Raw genomic sequence first — 19364 nt, forward strand, 5'->3', positions numbered from 1 at the left:
AGAGATGTAGTTTCTCCAGTACTGAGACATAGTATTGTTATGCAAGAATAACTATGTAGTTCTATTGTCTTTAGATAAACATTTTAAAGACGTCACCAAACAAATGTTCTTCAGTTGGTAAATCATTCTTCTGCTGCAAGTCACTGGTAGATGTAGGAAGAGAAACCCGCTTTCTTAGTCTCTTAAGCATAGGAAATATACATGTGAAACTTCAGGGTTGGTGTGAAGTTTTAAACTACATTTTAAGGATACTAACAGTAGTTCAGAAGAACATGATCAGCTTTCATTTGTATGTAATATATTCATAAACATAGTAAAAAATGTATTAAATAAGAGTTGTCATTACCTTGTTAACAGCTCACAAAATCTCTTCCACCACGGACCATTGGATATCCATGGACTCTTGTCTACAGTACTGCAAAGCATGGCATGAGCCTGAAGACTTTGTATCGATCTATGCTGGGATTAGACACACCTGTGCTGTTAGTCATCAAGGACAGTGATGGACAGGTAGGAAAATGCTTGTGTGTGGAGAAAAATGTTTGAGGACCATAATGGAATAGCTGACATGTCAGTCCATCATGGGAGATAAAAATCATGTGCATCAAGTTGATTTTCTCCTTGATAGTTATGTAGAGACTTCTAAAAACATGTTTCACTGTCAAGCAATCATCTGACATACTACATTTCTAGGAAATACTTCAATGGTACAAATTCACTGTCCCAATGCATGAGTCTCATAGTACCCAATTACTGATTAACTAATATTCTTTAATGCACTTAAAGCACAAGAAATACAGTCTTTAAAACTTTCTGATACCAGAAGATCTTGTTGAATTGGATTGTCATTGAAGCTGCGGCCAATGCTTCTTGGCACATTCTGTGGCTGCAGCCAACATCTCTCTCCCATTCAAGGGCTGCAGGACCTTTGCTGCACCATGAGTTTTTGTTCCTTGAGTCTCTAGTTGTGCTCTATTCTCCTTTGACTGGGGAATGAATTACAGAAAGTGGATCACATCTCACCATTTGAATAGATTTTAAATATTCTAATAACAAGTAAATGTTACAGACAGGCATGAGACTTTGATTCTTTCTTTCTGAAACTTCTGTGCTCTCTTGTGGAAGCAAGTTACTGCTGTTGTGAAGAATTGACAGAACCGCTGCAAAGTCCAGTTACTGCCACAGATTTATCTGTCCCACTTTGGTAACCACTGTTTATTTTCAGGAAGCATGGGCTCATATGACCTCGTATCATTCAGGGGGCGTGAAAACTGTAAATGAAGGGTATACTTTCTAATTCAAGTCACAGCTTGTTTTTTTCCTTCTGTTTCCTGCCTCAGGGATTTCTTTAAAAGAAAAATCCTTTCTAAGTCTCTGCTAGTAGAGCTGTCTTTCTCAGAAGTTCTTTAAAAGAGAACTTCATTTACTTTTCAGTCTTGAAGATAAAAGCTATTCAGTAGACTTGAGATGTCTCAATAGGCCCATCAGCTTCTTAAATGTACTTCAGTAACTTTCCTTCTCTGATTCCCTTATTAGCTTCTCAAGAACAATTTGTAAGATATCTCTCTCGTACTACATGGTTATCTGGCCCAGAAAGAAAATGTCCCTTTCTTGACGGGGCTGTCTTGCCACCAGCATGTAATATTGTTCTGTGGCTGCAGTTATATAGATGACCTTCCATATATGAATACCTCAGCTTGCAAGTTCAAAAAGTGTCATGGTTGCCCAACAAAAACAGGGAATTCATAGACATATCATTTTTTTGTGAAACAAAACATGACAAATCTCAACTTACAGGCGAATGCCCAGGAACATGTTTGAAAGCATTCCTTGGACTTCTGGGACAAGTAGCCACCTGAACTTACCTCTTTCACAGTGCGTGCCAGGTCTTACCTAGGTTCCACACAAGAGTGAGTGAAATCCTTGTGTGTTCAGCATACAATGTATGCTACAGAAGGAAAGGTTCAGACAAGTTTTACAGGCTGAGTCCTTCACCATTATTGTGAATGGTGTTTTCGGTAGTTCTCTGTCAAACTATTAATGAGAAATTCTAGAATCATAGAATGGTTTAGGTTGGAAGGAACCTTTAGAGGCCACCTAGTCCAACACCCCTGCAGTGAGCAGGGGCATCTTCAACTAGATCAGGTTGCTCAGAGCCCTGTCCAACATGACCTTAAATGTTTCTAGGGATGGGGCATCTACCTCCTCTCTGGGCACCCTCTTCCAGTGTTTCACCACCCTCACTGTAAAAAATTTTTTCCTGATCTATCCTGTCTAAATCTACTGCCTTTTAGTTTAAAACCATTACCCCTTGTCCTGTCACAACAGGCCTTGCTAAATAGGTTGCCCCCATCTTTCCTATAGTCCCCCGTTAAGTACTGGAAGGCTGCAATAAGGTCTCCCCGCAGCCTTCTCTTCAGGCTGAACAACCCCAACTCTCTCAGCCTTTCTTCACAGGAGAGGTGCTCCAGCCCTTGGATCATTTTTGTGGCCCTCCCCTGGACCTGCTCCAACAGGTTCATGTCCTTTCTGTGCTGAGGGCTCTAGAGCAGGACACAGTACTCCAGAGCGGCAGAATCGCCTCCCTCGACCTGCTGGCCACGCTGCTTTTGATGCAGCGCAGGATACGGTTGGCTTTCTGGGCTGCGAGTGCACATTGCCGGCTCATGTCCAGCTTTTCATCCACCAGTACCCCCAAATCCTTCTCCATAGTGCTGCTCTCAATCTCTTCATCCCCCAGCCTGTACTGATACCAGGGGTTGCCCCAACCCAGGTGTAGGACCTTGCACTTGGCCTTGTTGAACTTCATGAGGTTCTCATAGGCCTACCTCTCCAGTTTATCTAGGTCTCTCTGGATGATATCCTGTCCTTCTGGTGTGTCAACTGCACCACTCAGCTTGGTGTCATCTGCAAACTTGCTGAGGGTGCACTCGATCCCACTGTCTGTCATTGATGAAGATATTAAATGGTACTGGTCCCAGTACGGACCCCTGAGGGAACACCACTCATCACTGGACTCCATCTGGACATCGAGCCATTGACCACTACCCTCTGGATGCGACCATCCTACCGGTTCCTTATCCACTGAACAGTTCACCCATCAAATTCATATCTCCCCAGTTTTGAGAGAAGGGTGCTGTGGGGGACCATGTCAAAGGCCTTACAGAAGTCTAGATAGGTGATGTCCGTAGCTCTTCCCTTGTCCACTGATGCAGTTACTCCATCGTAGAAGGTCCCTAGGTTTTTCAGGCAGGACTTGCCCTTGGCAAAGCCCTGCTGGCTGCCTCAGATCACCTCTGTCCTCCGTGTGCCTTCGCATAGCTCCTAGGAGAATTTGTTCCATGATCTTCCCAGGCACAGAGGTGATGCTGATAGGACGGTAGTTCCCCCGGTCCTCCTTTCTCCCCTTTTTAAAGATGGGCACAATGTTTCCCTTCCTCCAGTCCCCAGGGGCTTCACCTGACTGCCATGACTTTTCAAATATCATGAAGAGTGACTTGCCAACTACATCAGCCAGTTCCCTCGGGACTCTGAGATGCATCTCATCAGGTCCCATAGACTTGTGTATATCCAGGTTCTTCAAGCAGTCATGAACCTGATCTTCCCTTAGAGCGGGAGGGGCTTTATCCCCCCAGTCTCCATCCTGCAGTCCATTGGCTTGTGAGGGGTGAGGAGAGAGGTTTGCAGTGAAGACTGAGGCAAAAAATTTGTTGAGTACCTCAGCCTTCTCCTAGTCTGTTGATACTAGGCCACCATTCTTGGTCATCAGGGTGGTATGCTTTCTTTGACTTTCCTTTTCTGGTTTATGTGACTATAGACCCCGTAGGAGCCTTTCTTGTTATTCTTTGCATCCTCTGCCAAATCCAGCTCCAGCTGCACCTTGGCCCTCCTGACCCCATCCCTATACTCTTCACAGGATACCTGTCCCTGCTTCCACTGCCTGTGTAGCTCCTTCCTGCTCTTCAGTTTGACCAGTATGCCATGACTCAGCTGTGCTGGTCTCTTCCCTTGCTTGCCTGATTTCTTACACCTGGGAACTGATTGCTCTTGCGCTGTGTGGAATGCATCCTTAAAGATCTGCCAGCTCTCTTCTGTTCCATTGCCCCTGAGGACTGTTTCCCAGGGGGTCCTGCTGTCTATCTCCTTAAAATTCAGGGTCCTGACTATACTCCTAGCTTTTCCCATATCCTGTGAAATGTCTTTGACGGCTGAAAGTTTGCTTTTACATTACCTTTTAATTCAAAACCTATGGAAATTCAGTGTAGTCTTTCTCCTCTTGATGCAAGGATCTGCAATAATGGAAAGTAAGACAACGGTAGCCTACTATGCCCTTTGACAGTAATTAATCAGGGTCATCCATTTTTTAAAGAAGCTATTGATTTTTTGAAAGTGGTTAATTTATCTTTAATATCTTATACCTTCCTGGCAGATAGTCCTATAAAACTGCTTTCCATGACTGAAGAAGAACCTGACTACCTTTTTTACAGGAGATTGTATCCAGAAATAGTTCACTAACCATATGCTAAGATAAATGCTGTTTATGCCCTTCCAGAATCTGTTTTAAGAGAGACTAGGTCTTTTCATATTTTATGCTCAAAGATCAATGCCTGTTTTCTAAGCTGTGTAGTTCATAGAAGATACCAGATGAGATTCAGCCTTTTTGAAGAATGACAGAATTATGACCAGATGGTTTCTTGCCATTTGCTGAGCATACCTCCACACTCCTTTTTGGCATTCCTTGTTCTGCCCACTTTATAGCTTCTGTGTTTATGAAAGATAGTGGTTTTGTCTTATCCTCGGTTGAGATACTTTTCCTTTGAACTAGAATTAGTTTATTTACTAGGATACTTCCTCTGAGACCCTGTTTTTGTTGTCCATGTTTATGAAGACAGCCTTTTATCTGGTGTTGACATTTAAGTTGAGTAAGGAGCTAGTGTACCTTATAACTTTTCATCATATGGTTTGTTAAAGGCTGCTAAGCCTCACCCGTTTTCTTTTCCAAAACCACCTCCAATCTTGATTTCTTTTTAAAATTAATTAACAACTTTTACTTAAAAGGCTGTCAAAAAAAAGCAACCTAAACATTCAGCTTTCACAAACTAAAGCTTTGTATCAACACTCAGCACTGTCTAGTTGAAGGTTGGAATCTGAAGCCACCTAAGAAGCTTGCTGTAGTCAATTCTTGGAGATCCTCTAGTAAAGGTGCCTAAGAAATTTATAGGTAACTACATTGCAGTTGTTATTGACTGCTCTCTGTCTACTGGTATGTGCTTCTGTTAGTGAAGACATCAAGCTGTCTACTCTGACAGCTATTGGAAAAGAAATTAACACCTAATTCCTGAACAAGAGTCACTAAACAAGTGGTGTTCCAGAAGTGGAATTAACCTCTGGGCAGTTAACCACCCAGAAGACTGTCTAGTTTTACCATAAGTCATTCTTCAGATTGTATTATGTACACTGGAAAAGCGTGAGGCATGGAGCCTAGAACTTGAGTTTTAGGTACCCACTCCCAAAAACTAGCCACAACAGTCCAATCTCCTGCAGAAACTCTGTAGACATCACTTCTCAAAGGACTAAAATAACCGTTGGGAAGCATATTGCTGTTTTGCTGTAAAGCCTGATTCTTTTAATGTTGCTTATAGCAAACACATGATCTTTCAAGACCCGGATTTAGTGATAGAAGCGTATAGAACATGTACATAGAGAGGTTGTGGAATCCTGATTCCTGGAGGTACTCAAAGCTTAACTGGACAAGACTCTAAGTCAACCAATATAGCTTTAGAATTAGTCCTCCTTTGAGCTGTGAACTGTTTGAGAGACCATCTGACATTCTATATATAACCTAAGTTGTTCTATAATTAGAAATAATTGCTATAATTAGAAATAATTAGTATAATTATATAGTAATAGTATATATATAAATATACTATATATACTATTACTATAATCTACTATAATTAGAAATAATATAGAATAGATACTCCTGTATCTGTGAAGTAAGTTATAGAGTCTCTTAAGTAAAACATGGAAGGTTTTCCATAGGGTTAGGATGTGCTAGCTTTGTGTTTCAGTGGTATACAAATAACAGTCCTGGGCTGATCTGAGACAGTGAAATAAGTGTTGTGATAAGGATTGGCACAACTCTGTATGTTGTTCTAATGGAAGGTTAATTCCTCTCAAGTAATGACAATTGTTAATGAAATCTTACATTTACTCCATTTTTACTTATATTTACTTACTAGATGTAATGTCAGGTATTGATCTGAACTAAGATGTCTTAGCTATCCAAATGTAGCTACCAGAGCTTGTCTTTGAATAACCTGAGGCCTTAAATGAAGTTAGGATCCAGAGACTCAGATAGTTTGAAGGTACATATAAAATCAGGAATAACTGGAAGGGTTCAGTGGCTTCACATTGCTGTGGAGTTGCTGGGAAATATTAATGTATTATTTAAACATGGAGTTTTCTTTATTTCGGCAGCCCACTTTTTTTTCTTAACTGGAATTCAATATGGATTTTTACTCTAAAAGATGCTCTATTTAAGTTCAGTTACATGTGTACAGTAAGCACAGTCAAAGGTCATAAAATGTTTGACAGAGAAAAGTTACACCCAGGTTCCCGAAATCTTGCCTACTGCCCGAGGCACTTGAAATCACATGAAGGAAAAAAGTCTTATGTATTCTGTCTGTTAAGAGAGTACATGTGCAAAGGTAACAAAGAGAAAAAACAATTGAGTATTAGTTTCTGCAGAACTCTGGCAATAGACAGAATAGTCCACAGCAATTATACATTCTTTTTGACTGTTTCATCTTTAATTTTTAACCTTAACAGATAGTTAATGGAACAGGTAGTAAAGATCAGGTACTACTGTCCTGAAGTTCAGATTCTCGTGTTGCAGAAAATATGCGTGAAGTCAGGGTTGGAGGTTATTGTTTTACGACACTGAAGTAATCAAATAAAACCCTAAAAAAAATAATTTATGTTGCTGAACAACTCAAGTGGTAGAAACTTGAGGATTAGGGTAATCAAATACCTAGTATCTAAGGCTTTAATATTTGGTCAGTTGTCTTTGAAGAACAATGAACCAATAATTTGTAAAGTTCTGATGGAAGAATGGATTTTTTTAATGAATGAAGTAATTAAGTCTTAGCCAACACTAGATAAAGCATGCATAGAAGAATCTCTGTCCCAGCCTTTACTTGTAGAGACTTCCAGCAATACCCAAATTACCAGCTTAGAACGTATTTCAACTGAGCCAAATCTACTTTTTAGAGGATTTTGGAGTTAGTGTTCTTTCTAATAGGACTTGAATTCAGCAAAAATGTCAAAACATCTGCTATTGACATGATTAATTTGTTAATGCACATCAGAATGTGTCTTATGTCTATCAGGATGCTTCAAGAAAATTATCCCGATACTCTTCAGAAGACTAGCAATTTTTTTCTCATAACCAGTCAGTGGACGATTGTGTATTGAGGGCAGGAGGGTGTTTTGTTTCATAATGAGCTCGTCTTTTGTTTACATGACTCTTCCTTCAGGCCTGCTATCTTCTGTTCCAGTTAGAAGTTTCTGAACAAGAAACCTTCTGGATGACATAAAATTCCTGAGAAATAGGGAAATTTCTAACTGTTTTTTTCTGAACTGGTAATTCAAAATTGCGCTGGGGCAGTCTTTATTAGATGATGATAGCTGTATATAATCCCCGAGTTCCTCATCTGAAGTTCACAATCACCTAGTTTTGTGTTTAACAGCTACTACAAAGCTCACCATGGAAAGGAATGCTTGGAAAACCTACCTATGGCCAAGGAGTTTCTTAGGATGGGCAGAAGAAAATAATAATTTCTGCTTTATATTCTGAACATAATCCAAGCTAGGACACTAGCTTTAATGCCTCACTCTCGTCAGTCCCATGCTTCACAAACTCACTGCTTAATGTGAACAACAATGCAGAAACTTCACCTTCCTTTTTTTTATTTTCTCATACAGACAAATGAGAATGTGCTAGTGGGGTGCTTTGGTACTTGCATCTACTCTGCTCTTGCAAATGTTGAAACAAGCTTCCTTCTAGCAACAGAAATACTGATTTGAGGAGGGTTGTACTTCATGGGATATAGTTGATTTTGTATAATTATGCGGGGTTCTTTTTCTCTAGTTACGCTGGTTCCTGATAAATTGAGACTACTTTAATCTGATTTAAAAATCCAATAATCAGTCCATAGACCTTTTTAACTACTGTTGCAATGTTCTTATTACTGAATATTATAAATACTTTTACTACCCAGCAAAGGCTTAGTTAAAATCTGTCTCTGTTGTAGACAGGGTAACCAGCACTTGTTATTTGGACTGGAACAAAAAAGCTACATGAAAAATAACTCAGTTACAGCTAGGAACTTGCTGAAAATAGCCTAGCTCAAGTGGAAGACAAGGTACACATGAAGGAGCAGAACCTTTTGATCTGAATTTTTATAAATGTATATATTGTTTCCAAAAACTTCCTCAGTTTAGTTTTTATCCCTTTTGATTTTTTTACTACATTGACTTTTCATTGATAGAGTCCTCTTACCTTCTTTTTATTGTATCACAAAGCACCATACCTTATCTCAATGTACTTGGAACAGTGATACTATGTAAGGCTTCTCCTGTAGTGAATTCCAAATCTGGCAACAGGTACAACCCACTTTGTTTATCAGTTACTATCATTAGAGATTCTCAGATTCCGTGTAGTTTTTCTTAATTATTTTCTCTTGCATGTTTTTGCCTCCAGGTTTTTGGTGCACTAGCATCCGAACCATTTAAAGTGAGTGATGGCTTTTATGGGACTGGAGAGACATTTATGTTCACTTTTTCTCCAGATTTTGAGGTAAATACTAACAACTTCATACGCTTTTGTTTTCCCCCCCCATATACATTATTTGAAGATAATTATTGAATAAATTTACCAGTAAAAAATCTGAAAAATTCTGAGTTGGCCCCCAAAATGTCATCATACTAGTTTTTCCACAGAACCTGTAAGTGCACCGCAAATCAGTAGTGTTTGCATAGTGAAAAACTTACTCAACCTGACTCTTCTGTTGTATTGAAGATGTATCTACTATTATAAATTCTGTCAGGCATCTGTCCGAAAATTCACAGACTACATACTTTTAAAGGGCATGTCATCTAACCTAAGCATATTTTCTGGGTATTCTTCATTGTATAGAAGCGTTTCAGTTTTCAAAGACAACCTATTTTGGAATGGTCTTATTTTAAATAGTATAAAATATAAGTATTTTTGTCTGCATGTATCTTTTCCCTCAATTTTCTGTGTAAACTTGGTAACTTCATTAAGTTGGCCTCTAGCCCCCTATAGTGTGTCTTTACTGCTGTTTGGTCTCCCTTCCACCCAAACAAAAAGTTCAGATACTTTAACTTACTGTTTTGTTTTGGTTTTCTTTTTTTTTCATTAGGTTTTCAAATGGACAGGAGACAACATGTTCTTCATTAAAGGAGACATGGACTCCCTTGCTTTTGGTGGAGGAGGGTAAGTTATAATTCCTTTTTGTTATTAGAGTCTGCACACCCTAGAGTGTGTGTGTGCACACCTTTGAAAAGAAAACTTGGAGCTGACTTTACTTGATAGCTCAGGACTCCACGATTTCCAGCTAGGAAAGATTTAGTATGTCAGATATTTAGCCTCCTGTGTTCAGGAAGCTGTAACAGGAGGCTTGTCTTCAGTGTAGTGTGGCACAGAGTTTCAGCCCTGCAAGGTTACGATGCCTCACATGCTCTACTTGTGTGTGTGTCTTGTTATTTTCAGAATGGGCACAAGGTAGTATGATTCTGAAGGTATGCAAACATGAAAATTATGTATAACTAGAAGAGGCTTGAACTGAAAGTATACCATCCCAAGACTGCCAATGTCTTCAGAAATTTTATGTTGTCTCATGCGTTTTTTTCCCCCTATGAGAGTGCATAAGTTTCTGGGATGTTTCTGTTATTCGTTATCTCATGTATGAGAGTAATGTTATGCCTTTTTCTGAAAGCTGAAAACTGAGGAAATCTGGTTAGATTTTTATTTCAGAATATCTGAAAGAGGGATATTCCCAAATTAATAATGAGTAAAAATATAAGTCTTTTGCAGCTTCAAATTTATCAACAGCTATGAGGTATGTGTGTTGAAAAAGAATTCTATAGTTCTTCCTCGTTTCTGAATTCTGAATGAAAAATACATTCATAAGTTTAATGCTTACTCCTTCAGCCTTCTGCTTTTAATATATTGTCTGTCTTGCAGAGGGGAGTTTGCTCTTTGGCTCGATGGTGATCTCTACCATGGAAGAAGTCATTCATGTAAAACATTTGGGAATCATACGCTTTCAAAGCGAGAAGACTTCATTATTCAAGACATAGAAATTTGGGCTTTTGAATGAGTATTTAACTATTTCTACAGGGTATTGTCCCAAACCTGACAAGAATCAGTGCAGCTCAGAAATCCCTAGGAGCAATATAATGCACCGTTTTACCTTTTTGATTTTTTTGTAAGTTTTTAGCATGTCCATCTAGTGAACATCTAGTTATTATCTTGAAATAGCAGACTTTTTCATGCTCTCACATCTGTAACATACTGTCCTACTCTTTCTAAGCTATAGACACAAAATACAGACTATGTGGACTAAAAATTAACATTAGTTACTTTGAGCCTTGCAGCGTACAAAATTCTTATCCTTATTACAGTTGCCTCCCAGGTTTCCCACACACACCTTTCTGCAATCCTGCAAGGGGGCTGCTTCATCGAATATAGGTTGTTATTTTTGTATTCAGATTATGTCTATGAATGAAGTTGCCCTCTGAACCTATACAAGAAAGCTGCGTGTGGGTGTTTGGCAGCAGTACTGCGGAGATTGGTCTGGACCAATGACAGGTTAATTCATATGGTGCCACAAATAGATGACAAGCCTAGCATTCCTTCTTAACACATACCAGTACACATATGGTGAAGTTAGGAGATATCCAAATTCAACGGTGCCACTTGTCTTGTTTATTGTTCATGTTTAGAAAAAAGTCAGTTAATAGTGTTCTAGCTGCATGCTGACTGTATTAGAGTGTTCTGCACATGCTGTTAATGATCTGCAGGTTTGGGACAAGTACTGACAACGTTGAGCTACGTGGCAAGGACTTGTAAAATAAAGGGAATGTAAGAATGTGGTAGTTCCACAAACCTAAAAGGCCTAAAGTAAGCGAAAATCGGTGAACAATTTGTAGCTATAGTAGGGCATTAAAAGTACAGAAACAGATGCATCTTTCTTCAACATAAAGTGTCAGATATATACTGTTATACTGTTGTAGCCGTGTAGCACATCAACTCCAAGAATATAGCTTATTCCTGTCCAAAGAAAAAATAGTTGTGATGTTTTTGAGTGGGTCTATGTTGTAAATTTACAGTTAGCACCAGCTCTGATTAAAATGAGATAATGTACTATAGGTAGACAATATTGTAATTCAGTAGACTCGTGGAATATGCAAACTTACTGTCATGTGACCTCAAAAAAAAAAAAAAAAAGACAGGCTAGAATACAGTTCCAGTAGCTCTTGTCCACTTTTGTAGGAAAACTGATAAGCCATTGTGGCAATAACAGCTCAAAAAAACTGTTTGTTTCAAAGCTTTCATTCTATGTTCTGCAAAAACAAAACAAAAAAAAAACCAAAACAAAAAAATTGCTGTTAAGTGTGACAGTGACTGACTTTGTGCTGAAATTTCAGCTATTTCAGATGAACATTGTATATTATCTTGTAAATTAATGTTTAAAGTAGTTTTGTTATTATAGAAGTGTTGATCGACGGGTTGCTTATAGCACTTTAAATTATTCTAGAAATGGAATAAAAGCCAAATGGGTTGGCTTTAGTAGATGTAGTTGTATATTATTTCAAAATATTTACATCTCTGGAAAGTTCTAAAAACTTATTTGAAGACAGCTTACTGCTATGGTAATGAGAAAGGGCAGATGTTTCATCTATAATATGCTAATGCTCGATATGAATAGGAATACAGGGCTTTGTTTCCTGTCTCTATGTATAGCTCTTTATCCTTATTAGAACTTAGTGCAATGTGTAGACTAAATGTTTACAAAATAAGGAACTGTAAATAAATTGAAATGGCTTTTCTCCCCTTTGGTCTTCCACAGCAGTATTATTGTCTTTGTGGAGTTAAGACAGATTATTACAACAACAACAAAAAAAAATCCTGTAATGGATTTTAAGTACTCTAAGGTCACAGTGATGTATAGCAAATAAATCTAAATATATGTAAAAATAAACTTGAGTTGGAGTTTATTTAGATGTTGGAGTTTACTTAGAAGCACAAATGCAGGTGATTGTTGCATTTAATAACTATACTGAATATATAGGATGCATTTGCTCATCCTTTTGGGGATTTTTTTGTTTTTTGAAAGTCCAGTGGGAAGTGGTGAGAGTGAAATACACTGTTTTCAGCCATATTCAAGGAAAAAAAGTCTCAGATAATCCTTGTTGACAAAACCCATTAATTCAAATGCTTAGTCTCTATCTTAAGCTCACACTGCAAATAAAGCCTATTTTAGATTTTAAATGCTACTGCAAAGAATTTTATGAAGAGTTATACCTTGAAGAATTGTATAAAAGCACAGAAAATCTTCAGTAGCTGAACGTCTCTGTATATTGGACCAGTCTTGGAAAAGCACATGGGGGCAAAAAGTGGAAGTGAAGAGTATAGTAAGCAGTACAGCAGCAGTCATGCTTGTATAAATACTAAATTAGTTAAGGAACAGAAAGACGTTGAAGTATAAATGACTGTGGTAACGCTTCATGATGTGACTAGCTGCGTAAAGGAGCTACAGAGTAACGCAGGTCTGCTAATGAAAGACCGGGAACTTAACTTCTGTATAACGCCTATATAAAAGACTATAGATGAGATCAAAGGCACTTGATGTATCTCCTACCTTCAATTCAGTATGAATTTTCTGCAGTATAATTCTTTTTCATCTTCCCTGGCAAGGTTTGTTTCTGTGGTTGTAAAGAGTTGAGGTTTGACATATGCTGAAGGCATTATGAGCTACATTTTGAAAGAGTTCGGTGCCAGAAGACTGTGTCTCAGCATACGCTACTCGGATGTACTCACTGACTAAATTGATGTTTTGCTCAGATACCTGGGATCCTTACCACATCATCTTTCAGCTCTAAATCCTATTTATGTTACTTACTACTTTCATATAAACTGCAAGAGGATGTGATTTCTCACGTATGGCTTGTGCTTGCATCTTCCTGCTCACCTATATATAGTAATGAGATTATTTTCTTTGTATGGGAGTTAGCATGTCTGCATAAAATCCAGTCTTTCAAGAGAAGTAAAAAACATTTACTACTCACTCAGTTTCAAATTAAAAAAGAAAAAAAAAACTTGGATACTCCTCAGTATTCCTTGTTTAGGACTTGAATATTAAATCTCACTTTTATGTTCTTCCTTTGTAAATGAACACGTCATCAGGATGTTGTACAATTGTCACAGCAACAGGGAACTCGATTAACAGAACAAACCTCTATTCTTTTTTCCTTTAAGAGCACATGCTACTGCAATGTGACGTAGAGCTACACCGTGGTACCGGAGCAGGGAGAGATAGTCCAGCCGAAGGAATGGTGTACACTTAGTGTAGCATGTACAAACCAAAGTGGTCCTGCTGGCTGTCCCACTGCAGTACCACCACTGTCAGGTCTGTTTAAGCTCTGCTTTCTGCTGTCCTGCTTATCTGACAAGCTTTGTAATCCTTGTTAAGTTTCTGTTGTAATAGTTATGGTGCTAGTAGCTTAGTGTTCAACAGCATGTGTGCTACTTCCAGTGCGCCCTGTGGTGGCAGGAGTGACTTCAGTTGAGATGTTGGTGTGGTGCAATGTGTACATAGTAGTGGAAGGAGCTGTGGCAACAGGGCTTGTCACTATTTGCTCCGTGGTCAGTGATGATTGAACCACAAATGTTATACCTTCCAATATAGCGAATCTTATTTCAGTAGTCTTCCCTCGTTTTAAAAACGAGCTGTAATACTGAACCCTGGCTGTACAGGAGAGTTCTAAGGAAGGAATTACTGCCATGGAGGAGGGAGTAGATTTCCAGGGGGTGGGATCCACATCCAGTGAACCATCTCCTTGCTTCTAGCTGCTGCAGCAACTGTTGTAAAACTTAAAAAACCACAAAGATGTTAAATTTATTTCTTCTCATACAAATTCCATGCTGTCACTTAAGCAGGAAAGGCACATCCAGAATATAGAAAATGCACCTCACAGTTCCCACAGAAGAGACAAATTTTTAATACCAAGGATGGAACTTTGCCTTCCTTTGTAACACTTAGAAGAGCAGTAACAAGCCTCATACAGGAAAACGAGGGAAATGTTATTTAAAGGAAGGAAATTTGTTTAAAATAAAACATTTGGGGGGTGAATACTGTATTTAAGAAAATAATGTACTAAGCTACCATAAGAACAAGTAAGAGTTGCGCACTCTTCAGCTGAAAGATTAAGGGTTTCATTTTTGAAGCAAGTCAGAAAGAGGAAAGCAGGTCTTAATCTACAAAAACTGCTTTAATTGAGCTGTTTCTGACCTTTATCATCTTACTACTTAGAATTTAAGTAGAATATTCAAATTTGGCAAAGGTTGCTCTGGTTTCACAAGAATGTAAAAGTTACAAGGTAGCAGAACAGTTAGACTGGATACTTTATGGTGTACTTTAGGTGTTTTTTAACGAATTAAGATTTTTTTTCTCTACCTACTTTGCATGGATAAACTTGTCACACATCCTTACGTAAATAAAGTTATAAAAAATTCAATCTACATTAAACACTTCCATATATCATAAATTATATCAATATTTATTTCTTACACAAAAACTGTACATAATTGTGTACTTCACAAGCCTGTGCATGGTGCTGCCTGCTCAAAGATAAATGGTGGAGGACATTATGAGGCAAATTGTTAGTCATACCATGTGTGTGGTTTTCATACCCAATTGGAAAGAAATGCCTTTAACATTGCATTGGGATGACTACGAAAGGGATGCTTAAGAAGTTATCTGCAGTGAGCTGTAGATTTATGATGTAGTTGTGATTGTATTATTATACAGCTGATCAAATGATTTAAAGGCAAGGAGAGATTTGGAGAGGGCTCTGACCTTGAAGGCTAGTCTTCATTTCCATCAAAAGTCGATTGATCTAATGTTACCTTTCTCTAAAGCTATAATATTGTTTTTATTTTACACATGGATTTATACTTACCATACACTTGGGTGTTCCAATATGCAGGATGACATCAGCTAAATGGAATACCGAGATTCAAGAAGTGGAGTGCCACTGACCCATTCTTTTGCTGAACATGTTTGAATAAAAACGGAAGTTTAGTTTTCTCTATGTTCCATAAAGGAGAAAATGGGAAGGTTCCCAATCTCCTCTGTCACCGAATTACAGTTCAGCTGTGAAGTTTGCCCTTCTGCTTTGGTCTGTCCTTTCCTCTCTTGTCCCCAGTATTGGTATATGCATTACATGAAACTGTTAAAACATAGTCTTGTCCATGATGACTTCTGGTGGCCATGCAGAAGCCTGCAGAGAAGTCACAGAATCACATGTTGGAAGGGACCTCAAGGATCATCTAATCCAAACTTTCTAGGAAGAGCAGAGTCTAAACAAGATGGCCCAGCACCCTGTCCAGCCAAATCTTAAAAGTGTCCAACGTGGCCGAGTCAGCCACTTCCCTGGGGAGATTATTCCGATGGTTGACTGTCCTCACTGTGAAAAGTTTCCCTCTCGTGTCCAATCAGAATCTCCCCAAGAGCAACTTGTGTCCATTCCCCCTTGTCCTCTCCATGGGACTCCTTGTAAAAAGGGAGTCTCCATCTTCTTTGTAGCTACCCCTGAAGTACTGGTACATGGTGATGAGATCCCCTCTGAGCCTCCTTTTCTCAAGGCTGAACAAACCCAGCTCTCCCAGCCTATACTTGTATGGCAGCTTCCCAGTCCTTTGATCGTCTTGGTGGCCCTTCTCTGGACCCCTTCCAGCCTGTCCACATCCTCTTTGTTTAGCAGGGACCAGAACTGTACACAGTACTCCAGGTGTGGCCTGACAAGCACTGACTAGAGCGGGATAATGACTTCTTTCTCTCTGCTGGTGATGCCCTTTTTGATGCAACCCAGCATCCTGTTGGCCTTCTTGGCCGCAGCAGCACACTGATTGCTCGTATCGAGCTTCCTGTCTACCAGGACCCCCAGGTCCCTTTCCACAGAGCTGCTCTCCAGCCAGGTGGATCCCAGTCTGTGCTGCACCCCTGGATTATGTTTTGCCAAGTGCAAGACCTTACACTTGTCCTTGTTGAACTCCATAAGGTTCTTGTTAGCCCACTCTTCCAGCCTATCCAGATCTTCCTGCAGAGCATCTCTCCCTTCCGGAGGGTCTGCTTCCCCACTCAATTTGGTGTCATCTGCAAACTTCGTCAGGCTACACTTGATGCTGTTATCCAGATCACTTATAAAGATGTTGAATAACATTGGGCCCAATATCAACCCCTGGGGGACTCCACTTGTGACAGGTTGCCAGTTTGAAGAAGAGCTATTTACCACCACCCTCTGGGTGTGGCCTGTCAGCCAATTGCCCACCCACTGCACAGACCACTTGTCTAGGCTATAACATATTAATTTCTCCAGGAGGAAGCTGTGGGGGACTGTATCAATAGCGTTGGAGACAATGTCCACCGCCCACCCCATGTCAACCAGGCAAGTCACTTTGTCATAGAAGGCCACCAGGTTTGTCAAACACAATCTGCCTTTAGTGAAGCCATGTTGGCTTTTCCCAATCACGTGCTTCAGTTGACTTGTGATGGCCCCCAGGAGGATTCGTTCCATAACTTTCCCAGGGATTGAAGTAAAGCTGATGCTGACGCGGAAGTCACGGACACTGCACACGACCAATATGATCAAGCAAATGTCAGTTTATTGCAGACACAGCACGGTTAATATAGCTCTTTAACCACCTTATCACACACAAGCCTATTGTTAATTGGTCAGTACGGCCTTGGGCTTTATCATAAGGATAGCCACTAGCAGCATCAGCAACTCCCGAATGTGGATTGCCCTGGTTTTGCTATGCTGTAACGAGACACTCCCGCCGGTGATATGGGATGCGGCCCCTGTTGACAGAGTAGCGCCTGTGGCCAACCTTGGAGTCTGCAACTTAATAGGAAGACGTGATGCCATCCTGCGCGTCCCCACAGTAAGTTTGTACAATGCCACTTTGTAAGTCTTGGTAAATACAAAATCACATTTGTTAGTAACAGCTACATACATTGGTTTTAACTTGCAACATCCTTGAGGCCTTCTTGTTCACAGGCAGATTAAGTCCACACAGTCTGAGCCTGGATTGTTCACTACGTGTCCTTGGCTTTCCAGATATCCCACAGGCTGATGGGCCTAGAGTTACCTGGATCCTCCCTCAAGCCCTTTTTGTAGATAGGGGTAACATTTGCCTTCCTCCAGTCCTCTGGGACATCCCCCGTTCCCCACGACTTCTCAAAGATTATGGAGAGTGGCCTTGCGATGATGTCAGCCAGCTCTCTCAACACCCTCGGGTGGATGGCGTCAGGGCCCATCGATTTGTAGGGGTCAAGCTCCTGTAATAATTCATGTACTAACTCTTCCTTCACTGATGGTGGGTCAGTGTTTGGATTAACCGTCAATTTTGTTCCCAAAGCCTGGGACCTGGCAGTGCTGGTAAAGACAGAGGTGAAGAAAGTGCTGAGGACTTCTGCCTGTTCAGCATCATTGGTGATTGATTCTCCTTTTCTGTTTAACAGCAGGCCTATGTTTTCCTTCTTTTCTGCTTGTGGTTGACATACCTGGAGAACCCTTTCTTATTATTTTTGACATCTACAGCCAGTTTCAATTCAAGCTGGGCTTTTGCTTTTCTAACTGCATCTCTGCATGTTCTGGCAATGCCGTTGTAGCTCTTGATGGATAATCCTCCACTTCTCCATCTCTGGTATGCTTCCCGTTTGGATTTGAGTAGACCCAGGAGGTCATGGTTGAGCCACGGGGGCCTCTTGCTCCACTTACTTGCCTTTCCTTTATAGGAGATAATGTCTGCCAATAATCTGTTGCTCTCAAATGCTTATGTGATGAAATTTCTATGAATCTCAGCATTAACTTAGGTGCAGATACCCCTAAATTTCAGGCATTAAGACAGTCAGGAGCAACTGTGGCCTCCAAAGTAAACACTTAAGTTGCCCTAATGAACCTGGAGGAAGATGGCTGCATTTGAAAATGCCAGTAGTTTATTCAGTCCAAGTTGGATGTCCGCCTCCCTGCATCGTTGGGGGTGAGAGCAGTAAAATGCCAGAGTTAAAACTGCTTGTGATCTGGTCAGCCCAACTTTGTTATCAGTAGGCATGCAACAGGGCAGAGATGACTCTCATGAACGAAAATTGTTGGCAACAATTGGTCCCTTCCTTTCATGTAATGATTTCTTCATTAGAAGCAGTGCTCAGCAAGTAGAATATAAAGTAGATGAGGCACTCGGGCTTCCGTGTTCCTATCAAACGGCAAGGAAGAAGTGGAAAATCTTCAATTTCTAGAAGTTAATTTATTGGCTCAAGACCTAAGCCAGGAATGTGGTGGTTTGGGTTTTTTTTGTTGGTTGGGTTTTTTTTTTGTTGTTGGTTTTGGTGGGTTCTTTTGTTTTTTGTTTTGTGTTGGGTTTTTTGATGTGGCGGGGGGGGGGGGGGGGGGGGAGTGTTTCTTTTTTTCATTCCTGCTTCAGCACCTTCCCTGAACGTGAAGTAGTAGATGGCATAGACTTCGTATCAGAACACAAGCTCTTAATACATGCTGTAAACCGGCATAATATTGAAATGCACCGCTTAGTGGTATACTATGGTTTGAGTGTTTCAGTACAAAAATATATCACTCCTACTGTCTTGGGTCAGTGAATGAAGTAGATGATTCTTTATATGATGGTGAGGTGGTCTTGGGGTTTAAGTCACTTGTGAACATAACACTGAAAAAATCATTTGTGGTGAACTGTATCTCGGCTGTGTTGTCCTGCAGTAGGATGAGTTCTTGTGAGCAGAAATATGTAATTCACTTAACACTTATGTGCCTTTAGTGTGTATTCTTTGTACAGGTATTTTGTAAAAGAACTGTTTCATTTCCATGCACTCTGCAATCTCGTTCCAGTTCTTTGGACAGAGAAACCTTCATAAGGAAATAATTTAACTGCCTATGAACAGGAGAATGTACTTATTCTGAAAAAACTTACTGATGTTTTCTTCACAGAATATTCACATTTATTTCTTCTCTAGTGTGTGGGACAAAAAACCCAAGAAACA

The 19364-nt window shown here is 39.9% G+C and overlaps 1 protein-coding gene across 9 annotated transcripts in view; it reads left to right on the forward strand.

Annotated features, from left to right (window-relative positions):
• Positions 1-12143, forward strand: part of OXR1 (oxidation resistance 1) — a 296193-nt gene extending 284050 nt beyond the window's left edge. For all 9 annotated transcript variants that reach the window (XM_075085597.1, XM_075085598.1, XM_075085599.1 and 6 more), the window contains 4 exons: positions 358-510; positions 8765-8860; positions 9447-9520; positions 10271-12143. In XM_075085597.1, coding sequence (XP_074941698.1) covers positions 358-510; positions 8765-8860; positions 9447-9520; positions 10271-10406 — 459 coding nt within the window. In that variant the 3' untranslated portion in view covers positions 10407-12143. The remainder of the gene's footprint in view (positions 1-357; positions 511-8764; positions 8861-9446; positions 9521-10270) is intronic.
• The last annotated feature ends 7221 nt before the right edge of the window (positions 12144-19364 follow it).

The sequence above is a fragment of the Phalacrocorax aristotelis genome, chromosome 2 (genome assembly GCF_949628215.1).
Source record: "Phalacrocorax aristotelis chromosome 2, bGulAri2.1, whole genome shotgun sequence".
Taxonomy (NCBI): Eukaryota; Metazoa; Chordata; class Aves; order Suliformes; family Phalacrocoracidae; genus Phalacrocorax; species Phalacrocorax aristotelis.